This window comes from Hippoglossus stenolepis, chromosome 12 (genome assembly GCF_022539355.2).
Source record: "Hippoglossus stenolepis isolate QCI-W04-F060 chromosome 12, HSTE1.2, whole genome shotgun sequence".
Taxonomy (NCBI): domain Eukaryota; kingdom Metazoa; phylum Chordata; class Actinopteri; order Pleuronectiformes; family Pleuronectidae; genus Hippoglossus; species Hippoglossus stenolepis.
In genome coordinates, this window is record NC_061494.1 from 2606480 (window position 1) to 2620274 (window position 13795).

At 39.8% G+C, this 13795-nt stretch overlaps 1 protein-coding gene across 26 annotated transcripts in view; it reads left to right on the forward strand.

The window, feature by feature from the left end:
- Positions 1 to 13795, forward strand: part of col13a1 (collagen, type XIII, alpha 1) — a 107899-nt gene that overhangs the window by 76064 nt on the left and 18040 nt on the right. For 20 of the 26 annotated variants that reach the window (XM_035172122.2, XM_035172124.2, XM_035172123.2 and 17 more), the window contains 17 exons: positions 1880 to 1906; positions 2459 to 2503; positions 6723 to 6758; positions 6848 to 6901; positions 8122 to 8208; positions 8292 to 8318; positions 8415 to 8450; positions 8571 to 8627; positions 8727 to 8750; positions 8836 to 8889; positions 9446 to 9490; positions 9619 to 9744; positions 10803 to 10874; positions 11086 to 11127; positions 11221 to 11271; positions 12166 to 12192; positions 12299 to 12385. In XM_035172122.2, coding sequence (XP_035028013.1) covers positions 1880 to 1906; positions 2459 to 2503; positions 6723 to 6758; positions 6848 to 6901; positions 8122 to 8208; positions 8292 to 8318; positions 8415 to 8450; positions 8571 to 8627; positions 8727 to 8750; positions 8836 to 8889; positions 9446 to 9490; positions 9619 to 9744; positions 10803 to 10874; positions 11086 to 11127; positions 11221 to 11271; positions 12166 to 12192; positions 12299 to 12385 — 897 coding nt within the window. The remainder of the gene's footprint in view (positions 1 to 1879; positions 1907 to 2458; positions 2504 to 6722; positions 6759 to 6847; positions 6902 to 8121; positions 8209 to 8291; positions 8319 to 8414; positions 8451 to 8570; positions 8628 to 8726; positions 8751 to 8835; positions 8890 to 9445; positions 9491 to 9618; positions 9745 to 10802; positions 10875 to 11085; positions 11128 to 11220; positions 11272 to 12165; positions 12193 to 12298; positions 12386 to 13795) is intronic. The other 6 variants (XM_035172145.2, XM_047342292.1, XM_035172147.2 and 3 more) reach the window with 4 other exon arrangements.

Here is a 13795-nt window from a genome sequence, read left to right on the forward strand (position 1 = left end):
AAGGAGAAATTAACTTTAAAAAGAAAATTTTAAAAAATGAGCGGCTTCTGCGTCTGTTGCAGGCCGGGGATGAGATGTCATGGTTAGGAAGTGTCTCACTCAAGTTGAAGGAATGAAGACCAAGCTCTAACTTCAATTGAGTAGGAGTGAAATAGTGTAAGAAAGGAAGGAGCGTAAATGCTGGGAAGAGTGTTTAGGGCAAAAATGATAGTCTGACATATCATCACCTCATGAAGTTGCTATGGATAACATAATAGTAGACGTCGAGCAGACACAGAGCCTCATTAGCATCCGTTTGGAGTTGTGTTTCTGGCCAAGTGAAATATTGACTTTCCTGTCAGCTTGCTGTTCGCTGCTCGTTCTTCAGCTGCTAGATGCATCCACTACATTCACCAGCTCCTCAAAAAAACCTCTGTGTGCTGTTCAAATCCAAATATTACCACACAGACTGAGTGGGGAACATTATGTTACTGATCCTTCCAATGCGATCCAGTGATCTGGTGATCCTCTGCAGTCGCTCTACTATTATTACCTTGTTATTGAATTCGTTGTTCATGTTTAAAAAAAATATATTAATGGACCTTTGAGGATTCAATCAGAGTTTTTTTCTTTTATGCTAAATAGAGCCTTCAAATTTAATAATTTGAAAACTTAATTGATAACTGTGTCATTCATTAAGTATAGAATATGAATAAGTTCTCATGCTCACTACCTCTCTACTAAATTCCATATAGAGCAAAGCTTTCCAGTGAGGTGGATATGGTGCTGCTGCAGCTACAACACAGCCACAGTTTACATTATATCAATAACATGGCTCTTTGTGAAAGTAATTTTGCCTGAAACAAGAAATATAAACTGAGATTGAGTGAACTGTAAAGGTCAAACTGAAAACACACTGTCCCTCTTCAGTTTATATACTGCAGCTGTTCGGAAGGCTTTGACTGCTTGAAGTTCCTTTCGCTGTTAGCTTCTGTGCAGATTATTGCCTTGTAAACTTCAACCATTCTTCTGTCTGTTGTTTGAAATCAAACTGGACTCCTGTCTCGGCTGTCTGCCATGAGCTTTATGAGGTAATGATGCTACTGAGTTGAAGGTCACTAAAAGGACAGAGAAGAGGGCCTCACAGGCACAGTGGTTGAACTAGAGGTTCTTCAACAGAGATTAGATAACTTGGATGAAATGCAAACCGCTCCTCCAGCTTTCACATCCAACTTTTGGACTAAGGCCAGATATTACCACTGTTTTCCCAATATTGTTAGATTTTGATTTTATTTATTCATTTTGATTTAATTCAGTTAAATCAGGAAGTTGAACTGGAAACAAATTATTAAACCGTAAATTATTAGACCGTAAAGCATGGATTTATTTTCCTTGGCAAAAGCAAATTACATATTCATTATACACAAGAAAATAAATGCAACACTTAAACATGGATTGTCAATAGCAGATGCTTGGACAAAGTAAAACAGATCTGCTTTAATAATCACTTAGACCACAGACATGCTTTATTCATCTGCACTGTTTGTGTTGACATCACATCAGCCTGATATCGCAGACATCTGTTAGCTAGCGCTAGTAATCTGGGAGGGACAGACTGAAGAAAGTAGAATGCACACCCTGTTCAACTTCTACAGCCTCACATGTCATAGAGATAGTTCCTGTAAATCAAAAACAAACTGAGAGCTCAGTTTAATGTGCTAAATCTTTTTCAGTCTACCTCTCTTGTAGATGTAATTTCTAGATTATTTGTTCTTCTATACCTTCACCTGTCAGATCAACCAGAGCCAATGGATATAGAGGATCTTGTACTCCATCTAGTGGACTGCTGTAACTGTTGTAAGTCGTTTTTTTTAATGACAGTATTTGCTTTGTTTTTCAGGGAATTAAAGGTGACCAGGGAATTGAGGTAAGATTTTAAAATTTTCTTCTGTGTCATAACATATTAGGAATAGCTGAAGCGTGCAACCTGTTTTCTATGTTTTGTTCAGTCAAAACTTTAGAAGTGCTGATGTCCTGAGTCCTACCTGCTCTCCTTAGGTCAACAGTCTACTGTGGGCAGTTATATCTCCAGCTAGTTTTCAGCTTTGTCACAGTGGAGTTTATGTTATCTAATTGGATTTAAATGATATATTTCACTTAAAGCTTGTGCTAATGAAAGAGGGTTAATATGAGTCATCCCTTTTTTTTGGTCTGGATGAGGAATCATCTCTCTGCTGGCTACGGTTACATTTTTTCCAAGGCAACCACTTGCTGCTTTGATCCAGGGACCAATATGATAGAAGGCCCCTAATATCACCTCTAGAGATTTAAAGTTCCTCCTGTCGGCTCCATGTCAAGAGGGAGCACTCCTTTCCCCCCTGAGACTTTGCTCATCTCTGATTTAGTCCTGGTTGAAAGAGCATGTCTGCTTTTACTACCCCGCTGGTTCTCTGAGTGGCTTTTCTCATACACTCTATAGGGAGATGAAGGAAAGAGAGGTTACCCAGGAGAGAGGGGCGAGAAGGTAGAGTGACAGGCAAGCATGGTGTAGTGTGTGTGTGTGTGTGTGCGCGCGTGTGTGTGGCATGTTGAGGTTTATTTATGCATGGTGAGATCACAGATGTTGCTGCTTGAGTCTGTATGAGTGAAACTTGGTTGACATTTATCTCGTAGTGGAAAGCCCTTTTAGCTGAAGAGCTGATGTTTGTTTTTGAACACAAACAACCTGGAAACCTTCACGCATAAATATATTTTTAACACAGCTTTAGTATTCAGTTGTGCTGTGCGGACATTACCCAGAAAGAATCAATACTTTTTTCGTCATATGGTTTATGTGTCCTATTTAGTTCTTTCTTCTTAGTTACTCATATTTCTAATTTCTAATTTAATTCTCTGGTGCTCTCCAGCACCTCAGGATACCGAGGTGACCTACAACTACAGCAGCTCCACTTGGTCATGGTAGCATGGCAGTAGCAGTCTCAGCCAATATGTGCAGTATGTGTTTTCTCCATTAAGCTACACAGATGGGGGGAAGGGTAAGAAAAAGTCAAAAGTGGATAAAAACTTCAAGCAAAGTGCATACTTGTTGATATCCACAGGAAATAGCGATCTGGAAATGGCCCTTATTGTTTAGTAATAAAGAGAAAGTGCTTTTGCAGGCGGCTCCTTCATTCTTTGGGTATGGTTGCTTGAGGAGTTGCGGCTTCCATCAACCCAAGGGAAATCTGTTCTATATATAATCTCATAGAGCTGGCTGCTGGTACCTTGTGAGTGAAGTAAAGTGGGCCAGGTGGAATTTTTGTGGTGCACACAAGAACCATTAACATCTGCATGGTGCAGACCATGAATCATGACTTTTCTAGACTCAAGCATTTCACGGATACAACTACCACCCCAGAGACTTTTGTTTAGATTGATCTAATAAGCTCTATCTTTGAAAACAGCTTAATGGACTTGTGTCCCTGATGGTGTATCGGCTACGATTCAGCACTCAGAAAAAAGGAGATTGTGTGCCAGCAGTTGCACTCATTAGACTCGATGAAAAAGGTATCTCAGCCTTTCTTCCTTTGCAAATGAGGGTCAATGAGGTACCCAGCAAGAGGAAATATTAGTGGAGGGAAGACAGAAATTAGGTTCTCAAGTCACCCACCTTGTTCTGTTATTCTTCAGTGGTCATATGTCTCTGTGAAACCTTTCTTGTTCTGGCTTTCTATGAGCGAATTGAAATTTAAAGAATTTTACAAAGCTGTTTCTTTTTTTCAATTAGTCTTAGAAATTATGAAAAAGACAAGAGTTGAGAATTCCATGGCTCATGCACTTATGAGACACATTTGGTTTATCTAATTAGCTCCGGTCAGTAGAGACCATTTGTGAATTGACGATTGTGGAGATCAAGAAGAAATCCAATGTCATAGTTCATAAGTACAGCCAAGAGGAAAATGCCACGGACACCAAGGCCAAGCAGAACAAACTTGCCTGCGTGTTGAATTGTCATTGAACTGGACTATGTTGGGCAGCCCAAGCGGCCAGGTCACAAAGAGGCAACAGGTCTAAACACAAGTAGCATAGGCAGGTTTACAGGAGGAGATATGAATCAGGAAGGCTAATATAGGCAAGAGTGGTGAATGGCAACAAAAGCAACACAGTGTTGATCTTTCCTAGAACAATGACAGGAGGAGCTGATCAGTGATTAGTTGCAAGTGTACAGGTGGATGTGGAAGTTAGGGGAAGCAGTCAGGCCAAAATACAGAGTACAGCTGCTGGTCTTGACTTAGAGGCAATGACAGGTTGTTGGAATGACAGCACAGAAGTGATCCTCTAGCATCAAAGGTGGATGATTACATTTCCTCTAGGAGTGATGGGAACTGATTGCTTTGAAATGACCCTCCATGTAGTTTTCCTCTGAGATACAAATACACTGCATGGCCTCAGTAAAGAGATTAGCATAGTGATAAATCATGACATGGCATGCCGGTGTCACAGAGCCATGTGGACCTGTGCCTGCTGTGTGTCTCAGAAAGAGAGAGCTGTTAAAATGGAAACATGGCAGAATGAACGACAAATATTTGAGGCTACCAGCGCGAGCCGATCGAAGCAGTCATAGATCAAAGGGGGATGCTGTTTCCTGTTTGGCAGCTGGTTGTTGGGAAGCGTCTCTAATGAACCCTCCTGTGTGTTTAGAGTCATCATTAATCATGAGGGTATAGCAGGGATAACCAAGCTCCAGTTATGCTTTCATCTGACCACGAACTCATGTACACTACCGGACACGCAGTCCTTTCCATCTCCACCTTTCGGCTGATACATGAATGTGAAAAGTAGAGTCACACACCTCTGAATGTCACCTACAAACAATAGCTTATTTGCACCAGAGAAAAACATATTCCATTTTATGGCCGATTGTAAGTATTAGTGTCAGCAATCGGACCTGTACCAGTAGCTGTGACATTTAGAATTTGAACAATAATAATGTGTCATTGGTTAATAATAATTGATCAATTAATCAATAAAGAAGGACGGTGAAATCAAATCTGATGTCCTCTGATGTGAATTAGTGTTACATGTTGGCGCTGCTAGATCTTAGCTTTTGACATTGTGGATGTCTTGACCGAAACGCTTTGACACTCGGTGGGAAGGTGCGCAATGCTTTCTCTAGTGTGTTGCTTGGTTCCTGCAGGTCTGGTACTGCTGTTATTTCCTGTGGTGTACTTCAGGGTTCCATCTTGGGTCCTATACTATTTGCTTTATATCTGCTCTCCTTAGGTCACATTATTAGCCATTTCAGAGATATATAAGTAATTTATATGCTGATGGTATTCAGCTATATGTCTCATTTAAGCATGATAACAACTGCTTGATTGCCATTATGGATTGTAAAGTGTTGGGTCTGCTTTCTCAATCAAATTTAGGAAGTGTGTGAGTAATCTTTGATCAGGCTAAGCATTGCTATTGCTGCATTAAATTGTTGACCCATGTTTTTATCACACAAAAAATCACAAAGCTCTGGCCTATTTTGTCAGCTTTTCTCCTGTGAAAGGTGTTGTAACTACATATGTGTTTTGATTATTATTACTTCATAATCAAGCCTTTTTATAATTTATGGATTTACTACTAGACAACAAGAACTGCCACCTGAGCGCTCATGTTAGGGTTCATTCTGCTCCCAACAACAGCCATATAGACAAAAACAGGACAACAACTTCTTCTCACATCTTAAATTCTTTGTTAAACAGTGTTGCCCTGCTCTCTGGTGGCCTAAAAGATGCACAACACATTCTCAAAGACTTGATCCCCCCCCAGCAAAAAAATAAATAAATTAGAATGAAAACATTTTAACTCTACTCAATAGTCCTCACACACTTTAGACACAGTTTCATTTTTCTTATATAAGTCTTTATGTGTTCAATTGTAGTAGCTTGTTAAGATAATTCTTGTATCAATGCATGTGGCTACACAGAGACAACATTTGCAGTCTAGCAGTTAGCCCCTGACTACAAATATGGAGCAAACATATTAAAGCATCAGACAAACAGGAATGTAGCAACTCCCTCTACCAAGCAGCTACAGTATGTGTGTGCTTGTGTGGTCACAGCTGCGACTGTACATCAACTTTAAATCATCTACTCATTAATCTGAAAAGAGGCACAAGAACACAGATGATCCACATGAGTGTGTTTTCCTTTCTATTTTTAACAACCAATTTCAGAGGGTTCATCGTGTGGTGGCTGGCACATGATAGATGTTAATCAGTCACAGTTTTTCATTACATTTACACTTTTACGTGGATGTGGATTATAAAACAATAAATCCCTGCCCCCTCCAGACCGCTGACAAAGAAAATAGACAACCAGGATAAGACACACAAAATCATTCCCCGACTAAAAGACACACTTTTTGAAGTTGCTTTGCAGTTTTGCACTTTGCATGTACTTGAAACAGGAACAAGTCATGTCTCTGATGTTATTTCATGTGTTTTTTAGGTCATTTTGCAACTCTTTGTAGTGTGTTAGTCTCTGAGTGGTCATTTTCTTGTTCTGGTCATAGTGTTGCTATCTGTAGTCTACTCTTCGTAGTCTTTGACGTTACGCAGGGTCTTATGTGCTTACAGGGGTGTGCTTATTCAGTAAACGATCCAAGGATTTGCATGAATGAAGTTCTTTCTTGTGCATGTATTGTTGAGAAATCGTTCTTTTTTTCCTGATCTACCATTTTTGACATTTATGGCATTTCCAACTTCATTGTAGGGAGAACGAGGTTTCCCAGGCGCTCCTGGGTTAAAGGTAAAGTTATACCTGAGCAGTGTGTGTGTGACATTATTATATACTCAGTCAGATCGGTGGGTCATAAATGTCTTTCTTCCACTGCAAAGGGTCAGGCTGGCATCTCTGGTACCCCTGGCATCCCTGGCAAGAGGGGCTACAGGGTAGGCGTGGAATGGAATGTTCATCCACTGTCTGTGCTTCTGTCAGTCATCCCACTAATTTTATATTTATCACATCACTGTTTTGTGTTTTTGACTGTCAAAGACTCTGCTTGGTTCTGTGTTTGGTCAATAGATGGTACAATCAGCCATCGTTAATGACTGGTGCAGAACTGGACTGGCTATCCTTTTCATATCATATTATTTGTCACCCTGACATGCACTAATACATTCTGGATCAAGGAAGAATGGATTGTTGGAATCCATTCTTGAATATGCTGTGATCTATGGGAATGCACAGAAATACTGTTTGACAAAATAATCTGAACTCAAGTTCACATACAAGCTTTCTACAGATTCCGTTTGCTCAGTTGTCATGAGATATCAATATATCATCATCAATGTCACTTGTTCACGGTGAGGACTAGACGTGGGGGACACTCCAGGCCAATAAGTATAAGGAAGGATGATCCAACCTTGACTCAAGACCAGGACAGACTTTGAACTCACCAGGGACCACAAGAAGTATGCTGGTGGTTCTCCCTGAGGACTTTTAGAACAGCCAGCCCAAGTCTGCGACTCAAAAGGAGCCCCCTTACTAAAAAACAATCAACATCACCATCATGACATCATCCTGCAACACCAGCCCCATGTGACCTGCAGACTAAAACTTCCTCCCAGTGGGAGAAGGTCAAAGGTCATTGATGATGAATCAGAGGGTGGCAGGAATAGAAGCAAGCAAGTGACCTAGAGATGGTCTTTGAACAGGGATTTGAACAGATGCAGGATATCATCGCCTCCAATATGACTATACAATGCAAACAAAACGACATACGTAGGTTACATGATGCCAACTATGCTATCTCCATGACAACTAAGCAAACTTCATTTTCTCAAGAAATTAGGGTGAAAGCTAGTGAGTGGACATTGGGCTGAGAAGTATTTAATCAAACTGATATTTCCAAGGTATATGTGAATTTTTGTGCTTTTTACTTTATCCTGTCTGCTGTTTGATGTGGATTTCTTGTTATCACATAAAACAGCAGTGAAGATTACATGTTGCTTCAATGCATTGTGTGAACCACTTAATAATTTGTTTATTAAGTGATTTTGTGCTTCAGTCAAACCATTTAATTTATTATTCTTGTCTGGTTAGTATTAATAATACGCATTTCTCTGTTTAGTTTGGACTTTGCTCAGACCTTGTTTTGTATGTCTGGCAGGGTGATAAGGGACAGCCAAGCATTGCAGCCACAGGTATTAAAGGAGAACCAGGTTCATCGGGACTGCCAGGCCTAACGGGACCCAAGGTAAATTGTTTGAATAGTGGACAGATACCTGCACATACACCAGAGCATGTATTATATATCACGGCATGACATTCTTCTTACAGGGTGAAAAGGGTGATACAGGAGTCGAGGTAAGCCAAGACATCATATGAAGACTTTCCAAATACTAACACAAGTTGAGAATATTTGAGGAGAATCTAAGTCTCATACCTCCATTTAACCTCTAGGGGCATGCAGGTGATGAAGGCCCAGCTGGACCAAGAGTAAGTCATGTTTGGTGCACTTACGTCAACATGTTGCAAATATTGACGATAGTACACACAATTTCATGGTCTTTTATATGACTTATTACTCAAAAATGTTGTTTGTTTTTCACCGTATAGGGTCCTCCAGGCCCAACTGGAGAGCCAGGAAAGGCTGAAATTCAAAATAACGAAAATGTATGTCACTCATCTCAAGCTCTTTTCTTGTTTATTCTCAGAGGTAATGAAACCAAAGAATGAAGTCAAATATTTTAACATTTTAATATTCCCTCACAGGATATTCGCAACATACCTTTGATGGTAAGTACGGTCTAGTGTTTATCACAACATATGCAAATACAGCACTTCAAATACTTTTAAATGACATGATCTTTGCCCTTAATAGGGTCCCCCTGGATTACCTGGACCTCCAGGGTCCCCTGGCATCACAGGTCTCAAGGTAGAGTCATTTTAGAGTGACATTTGGTATTTGATGTACAAACATCTATATATATATATATATATATATATATATATATATATATATATATATATGAATGCAGCACTTCCTTCATTTAAATGAAGTCAGTCTTGCAACACAGCTGGTGGTGCCAACACAGGGGGCTTCATCAAAAGGCATGGTCATCGGGATCAGTGCTCACTTTCAATCGCAAAAATATACCTCAGCATCTGGCAGAGCTCTATATTGGCCAGTCTCATTCTTGGAGGATTACTTGAACACAACCCTATTTCTACTGTTTACCAGTCCGTGCAACAAAATATAGAATAATTGATGAAAACTTTCCAGAGTGGCCTGAGATCATTGACAACCACTGTGCAGGGTTTTTTGCATCTCAAACTGGACTTCCTGAAAGGTACACCTTGTCTCACCAGTGCCTGAAGCAACATGCGGCCAAATCCAACACAGCTAAAAAATGTGTAGTTAATCATATTACTGAAAAAGTTTATGTCTGCCATGGATTCTAGTTTGTAATCAAGCCTTGGTGTGTCCTCAGGGTGAAGTCGGTCTACCAGGTCCACCTGGACTGGACGGCGATAAGGTAATACTTTGTTGTTAGTAGGCTACTCCATATTTTAGCCAGTTGACAGTTGAATTGTAAAATTACTGTATATTGTGATAGATACGTGTTAAATGTGATTTCAAATGTGTGTGACCTTGTGTTTTCAGGGACCCAGAGGGAAGCCAGGAGAGCCTGGTCCTTCAGGCCCAGCTGGTCCTCTAGGTCCCAGAGGCGAGGATGGTGTCATGGGCTTCCCGGGTCCCAAGGGAGACATGGGTCCATCTGGATCACCTGTGAGTCACTGTGTTAACCACACACCACACCACATCACTGCCTGGGGTTCCCTGGTCAAAGGCAGAGTCCCACATCTGTCATCATTGAGAGGGAGGACCTTGGTTTTTTCCATCTGTCCTCTTATTATCTAATTAGAGACTCACTGGCTTGGAAGAGACCCCAGGAATGACAGAGAGTTTAACTTTAATTCACTGTGGCATGGATCCCAAATGTGCCCCCATATAAAGGGCAATGCTATTAGTAGTGTGGTGGTACTCTGAGAGCCCAGATGTACATACAAATATGTGGTTTTGTTAGAGATTTAGCAAAGGGACACACATTTTGCTCTTGCCCACTATATTTCATTTTTTTATTTGACACAGGGCAACAGCATTACATTTCAAGTCAATTTTTTCATTTTAATTTGATTGAACACAATTGAACACAGAATTTGGGAATACCTTTTTTATACCTCTAAAATATTCAGCTTGAAATCTCTATAATGGCTGATCCATATGGTCCCATCATGCACTTTGTGCAGTCCCTATATAACACTTGCAGCATATCTTGAAATGATTGCAAGATTTATCGACCTTTTTATTTACCGTTTTTGGGAATGTACATCAGGGTTGGAAGAACTACTCAAATTGCTTTGCAAATAATCTAATTGCATATACATGATGGGACTATATGGGATGGGCCATTGGAAACAGTTAACAACTGAAAAACTGTGCATTGAAGTTATTTTTCAGGAATATTTAGCTAATTAAATTCAGCTAATTAAATTTTTTGCTGTCTTCAACAGCAAAAAAATGTATAAAGTATAACGTTTTTCTTCCATTGCTGTCACAGGAAAAAAAAAAAGATTAGATTATGTCCCATACAGAAAAAATAAATAAAAAGGATTATACTCTCTGATACTGATTGTTGTGGCGATGAACACTGAGATTGGACATTAAGAAAACATTCTAATTTCTCTTTTAAGCTTTGATTTAAACATGAAGATCAGGTCATCAGTCCCTGAATTGAAATGCTCAGCCATTATCGTGACGTCTATCTCCCCTTCCTTGTTCTGTAGGGTTTAGATGGCCCTACTGGTGAAAAGGGGGCTACAGGGGCCCCTGGCTCTATTGGATTACCTGGCGCAATGGTATGCAATGGTGCCCCTTCAGGCTGCATCTTTATGGATGCAGTGTCAGGCCTGACAAAGGAGGCACAGTCGAATACATCTTGTATTCATCCCAAGTGCTGTCTGAATAATTCTTGTGTTTCTTAATTTTTATTTAATTAGTAGTTCATCAGTTGATTGACTATTTTTTCAACTTTGTGTCCCTCTGTGTCTTTGCTACCTTCTTTGACAGGGTCATAAAGGCGAACCTGGAGAAGTAGCGAGGTCGGAAATGGTAAGGGTTAGTCACTGACAGTAAGAGCACTAGGTGTTGGAGCTCTTTTCTAAATTGAAATCTGTTGCTTGTGTTTTGTGTGTCCGTCTTTAGATATATGGTCCTCCAGGGCCCTCAGGACCTCCAGGACCAGTTGGCCCAGCAGTGAGTCAAATATGTTGCAACCCCAAAGATTAAAGTCTGACACACTCACTGATCAGGCCTTAGTTCAGGTTGAAGTTGGGCTGAAGTACTGTATGCTGAGAAACACATCTCCAAACCTAAGGACCCAACAAGTGTCATAAAGTTATAACTGTCACACCTTAACAGGAGCAATAGGAGAGTCCCCACACAGTTCTCAGAACAGATCTTTTGATCTGTTTGTTTTCACAATTTACAAACATGGAGATATTTTATCCACTGACAACAATATCAACTTTAAATAGAGCATTACAATGGAAATGGCAAATGAATACATCACAGCCAAAAAACTAAATGCAAATGAACAAAAGTAAAACAACCAATACATGCTCTAAAGTTGTGGACTCATCAGTTAGTCAAATTTTATGTAGTAGATTAAATCAATTTTATGACATGTAGACGCTCAATGCTACGTGCTCAATATATAGAAGAGTGATGCGGCCCCTATTACACTCAGAACAGCTGTAATAAGTTTAAGTTTAAATAAGTGGACTAAGAGTGTCTTTGTCACACACCATGTGTGGCACTTGGCGAAATTTTTCTTTTTTAATAGTGCAGAGGCAGGAGGAGTTTTCTGTGTGTCATTTCGGAGAATAAGACATGGTCTTCCTCATTAGTATTTCTATCTTATGCAGTTATGTTGACATCTTCTTTTTGCCAGTCTTTACTGATATGCAAACAACCTAAATTTGCTCCACTATAAATGCAAAATAATTTAGCGACATTCAATTGTCGTATGTTATAATCTGTAAATTAACATTTATACATTTTCATGTCTATAAAATAGCTCATTGTAACCTAGACAACCCGAGACAGTATAGACTGTGTCTCTTATCCCACTGTTTTTGTTCCATCTAGGGATCCCAAGGATTTTCCGGGCCTAAGGTGAGACATTATTATTATTTGATTTTTTTATTAAACCCTTCTCAAGTGCTGTGTTGTCTACCTTACAGCCATTCTATGCATTAAAGTGTAACAATGATACCCTCAGGGAGAGCCAGGCATCGGCATCAGAGGAGAAAAGGGAGCATCAGGTCACAAGGGCGACAAGGGAGACAGAGGCCATCTTGGACTACCTGTAAGTTTCAGAATTCTTCATGATTTTTAATTAGGTTTACATTTGACCTCTATAAGTGGTTACGTTTTCTTAATCAGTCTTGATTATTAATGTTAGCATCATACACTCCCAGCCTTATTCGTGATGTTATTCAAATGATGTTTGGGCTGTTTTAAACATGGGTGCTAACAAACTCTTCAAAATGGTGTTGACATGGGTTTCTAATCTTTATTCCTGGTTTACACTCACGTTCAAAAAACAGTTATCTTCTCTGCTTGTATACAGTCACTCTCCTCTTTTATGTGACTGTATGGATGATGCTGTACATGATCCTGTATTGTCACAGTGATACAGAAACTTCTCATTATATACCTTCATCAAGACTTAGCAAATATACGCTGACCAGCTGACCCAGGGGGGGCTAAGAGGATCTCAGTGAAATATACAGTGGCCAAGATTGTATAGCAGTTAAGCAAAACCCATGCAAATAGACATACAAAAAATGGATTTGGTAACAATAGTAGGTCTTTTGAGAGTTTAAAGGAATAGTTCATCCAAAAATTTCACTCATTATCTACTCACCCTTATGCCGATGGGGGGTGAGTCTGGAGTCTCAGGGGTAAACTTTGTTAGAGCAGAATCAAATACAATTGAAGTCAATGGTGAGTCCTTCTTCAGACGTAACAACAGAAAAACACCAAGTTTTAAGCCTAAATATCCTCTGATAGCTTCCTACGAGGTGCATTCAGGGACCGTCGGAAATGCTAACGTCCGATTGCTTAGCCACTTCTGGTGGACTTTTAGGCTTAAAACAAGGTGGAAATTACCTCATTTCGAGTCGAACATGAATATCGGGGCTTCCAGACACCACGCGAGCAGTATATTCTGTTGTTTTATTAGGTCTGAAGATAGGTTACTAATCAGCTACACTGTTTACCACTGAAACTCCAAAAGTGTTTTGTGGACTCAAACACTTCACCCACCTTGCCATCACATGGTGGTGAGTAGATAATGAGTGAATTCTCATTTCTGGATGAACTATCCCTTTAAGTACATTGTGCTCTAATTTGAGTGCATGACATTTTACATGTACTGGAAATTGTTCTTTTATATTGCAATACTCCAACTTTTAGGATGTAAATACTCCTTCCAGCACTGATTGACACAGTCTTTCAGTGGAGCCATAACATTGATATCTAACATTATGTCTGTCTCATTGTTTCCTTGAGGAGATTCTTCCCCTTCCAGCCCCTGACTTCACCAATGTAATCGTTTTCACAGGGTTCATATGTTCAATTTGTGTGTGCAGTTATGGGAGTGATTTGTTCCTATAGCCCCAAATGTGAATAATTCTGCTGCTTAAGATATATCAACATAAAATAAAAAAGTGGAAAGGAAAGTAGTGAAAGGCGATTTAGACACATTTCTTCT